At 60.2% G+C, this 2,733-nt stretch overlaps 1 protein-coding gene across 1 annotated transcript; it reads right to left on the reverse strand.

Moving 5' to 3' along the window:
• Nucleotides 1-314: 314 nt before the first annotated feature.
• Nucleotides 315-2,315, reverse strand: ETH_00016245 (uncharacterized protein; the record flags this gene model as incomplete). Its single annotated transcript, XM_013379026.1, has 2 exons — nt 315-455; nt 671-2,315. Coding segments are annotated over 2 exons (1,786 nt in total), but the record flags the coding sequence as incomplete, so codon positions are not given.
• Between the last annotated feature and the right edge of the window lie 418 nt (nt 2,316-2,733).

The following is a 2,733-nucleotide window of genomic DNA, read 5'->3' on the forward strand; positions in this document are numbered from 1 at the left end:
CTGTTTACGGGGGCATTTTGCTGCTCACCTAGCACACCAATACCTGCTGCCTTCCAAAAGACATACAACTGAGCTCAACACGGATTCAAGCCATTGTGTACGCGCCTGCTGCTGCTGCTGCTGCTGCTGCCAGTGCCTCTAAAAAAAGAGCCGCAGCGGAGGCAGGCAAACCCACGGAAAACGTAATAGCCGGCCTTTCGGCTACTGCTGCTGCTGCTACTGCTGCTGCTGCTTCCTCTACGGGCAAGGTGGCAGCAACGCCCGCAGCTCAGCAATGAGGCCGGCTCCTGCTGCTGCTGCTGCTGCTGCTTCCTCTACGGGCAAGGTGGCAGCAGCGCCCGCAGCTCAGCAATGAGGCCTTTTGCTGCTGCTGCTGAAGCATCTCCCCCAAGGCGCAGCGCCGCATGGAGGCCAAAAGACAAGAAGGAAGACAATGCACCGACCAAACTTGATATCTGCAGCTACAGCAGCAGAACACGCAGCAGCAAACACGAATGAGCCTTTGCTTCAGCTGCAGCAACTGCAGCAACACCTCCCCGCCGCTGCTGTAGCAAGAAGAGCAGCAGCGTAAACAGCAGCGGCAGCAGCAGCGTAATCCGCAGCAACAGCAGCCTAAGCAGCAGCAGCAGCAGCAGCGTAAGCAGCAGCAGCAACAGCAGCAGCAACGGACTTGTTGGCTTTGCCCGCTTTTGCCACCAGCAAGTGTTGCTGCTGCAGCAACTAGCGTTCGGAGTGTCTGTGCAGATTCGTTAAGGTGCAGCACGAGCAGCCGCATGAGGCCATGAGCAGCAGCAAGAGCAGCAGCAGCTGCTGCATTTGCTGCTGGTGCACTCCCGTCTATCGTTTGCTCCAGCTGGCTGTCTATTCCTAAGACCGGCTGCTGCTGCTGCTGCTGCTGCTGTTGGAGAAGCTGCTGCTGCTGCTGCTGCTGCCTCCGTGCAGCTCGTTGACGCACGCTATAAAATCCTAACCTTTTTAGTATGGTGCAGGAAAGTAGCGGACAGTGCGATTGCTGCTGCTGCTGCTGCTGCTGCTGTTGCTGCTGCTGCTGCTGCTGTTGCTGTCGGCTGCTGCCGCCGAGAGCCCGCACCGGCGCAGGCCGCCGGCCGCAGCACATGCTGCCTAGGCTAAACCCGCTGTTGAGTTTTGCTGCTGCTGCACTCTGCTCTAGAAGCGGCTGCAGACATGCAGAAAGAAACGCTTCCAGAGACTGCAGCACGAACGTGCATGCTGCTGCAACAAGCTGCTTTTGGGGCCGCGCTGCTGCAGCTGCTGCTGCAGCAAGGGGCTGCACGTGCAGCTGCTCTGCGAGGCCCCGCAGAATTTCCATATGTCGACTAACGAAGAACCCCACAATCATGTAGGGGTCCTGTTGCTGCTGCTGCTGCTGCTGCTGCAGCTGCTGCTGCTGCAGCTGCTGCTGCTGCAGCACGAGCTGCTGCATCTGCTGCGCCACGTGTATGCGGCAGGAAACAGCAAGCAGCCTCCCTGCAACAGCAACAACGCAGTGTCTGCTTTGCATGCAGAGCTGCCTCTGTGCTGCTGCCCACCTGCTGAGGGCGTCTTCGGGTTCCGCGCCCCTGCCGCCGCCGCTGCTGCTGCTGCTGCTGCTGCTGCTGCTAGCAGGAATGGCCGCGACCACCTCCACCAAGTGCACTGCCAAGCTGCAGAAACTCTGAGTTGAGATCGGCGACTGCAGCGGCTGCGCCCAGCAGCAAATGCCAGGAGCTTCGGAAGCTAAGCAAAGCTTCAGCAGCGAGACGCAGCCTAAGTGGTCTTCTTTAGAAGAAAGGGGGAAGCACTGTTCGGAAGCTTGCGGCAGCAGCAGCGACTGCTGCAGCAGCAGCAGGACAGTGGGCAGCAGCCGCGGCTGCTCCAGCAGCCACCAGTCCAGCGCGCCCAGCAGCTGCAGCGCGGAGCCCAGAAGCACGCGGTGAGACCCCAGCACCCAAGGTACTCCTGCTGCTGCTCCTGGTGCTGCTGCTGCTCCTGCTGCTGCTGCTGCTTCTGCTGTTGCTGCTGCTCCCCCTGACCCCTCCGGGGCGCTCATGCTGGACACCGGCGACAGCAGGCCCAGCAGCAGCTGCTGCAGCGAGTCGTTGGCCCGCCAGTCCGCAGCATGAACCACAGCAGATATTGCATGCAGCACGGACTCAAATGCTGCCCACTGCTGCTGCTGCTGCTGCTGTCCTGCTGCTGCTGCTGCTGCTGCTTCGGGACGCTCACGCAGCAGAGACAACGCGGTCGTCGTCAAGTCCGGCAGCAGGCCGTCGTGTAGTCTGTACACGCTCTGGCCCTCCGGGGCAAAAAGGTTGCTGCAGCAGCAGCAGCAGCGACAGCAGCAGCAGCAGCAGATGACAAGCAGCTCAGGCGCAGGCCGCGGCGAGCAACCAGCGGAAAGCAAAGCAGACAAGGCAGCAGCAGCAGCAGCAGCAGGAAGCAACAGCCAAGCAGCAGCAAAACAGACTTGGCAGAGAGCACTAATGCAAAGACACCCTTAAAGAGGTAAAGAGAGAGAGAAACAGGAAGCAGTCTGCTGCCAGCAGCAGCAGCAAGCACTGAAGCACTAAAACAGAGAAGAAAAAGTTTATGCAAAAGACTCGAAAGACAGGCGCGAGAAGCAGCAACAGAACTTACCGCAAGGCTCCCCGCACGTCCGACCTGAGGGCCAGGAACGCCTCAGCTTCTTCCTTCCGGCTGCTGCTGGTGCTGCTGCTGCTGCTGCTGCTGCTG

The sequence above is a fragment of the Eimeria tenella genome, genomic scaffold (assembly GCF_000499545.2).
Source record: "Eimeria tenella Houghton genomic scaffold, Eth_scaff1318, whole genome shotgun sequence".
Lineage (NCBI taxonomy): Eukaryota > Apicomplexa > Conoidasida > Eucoccidiorida > Eimeriidae > Eimeria > Eimeria tenella.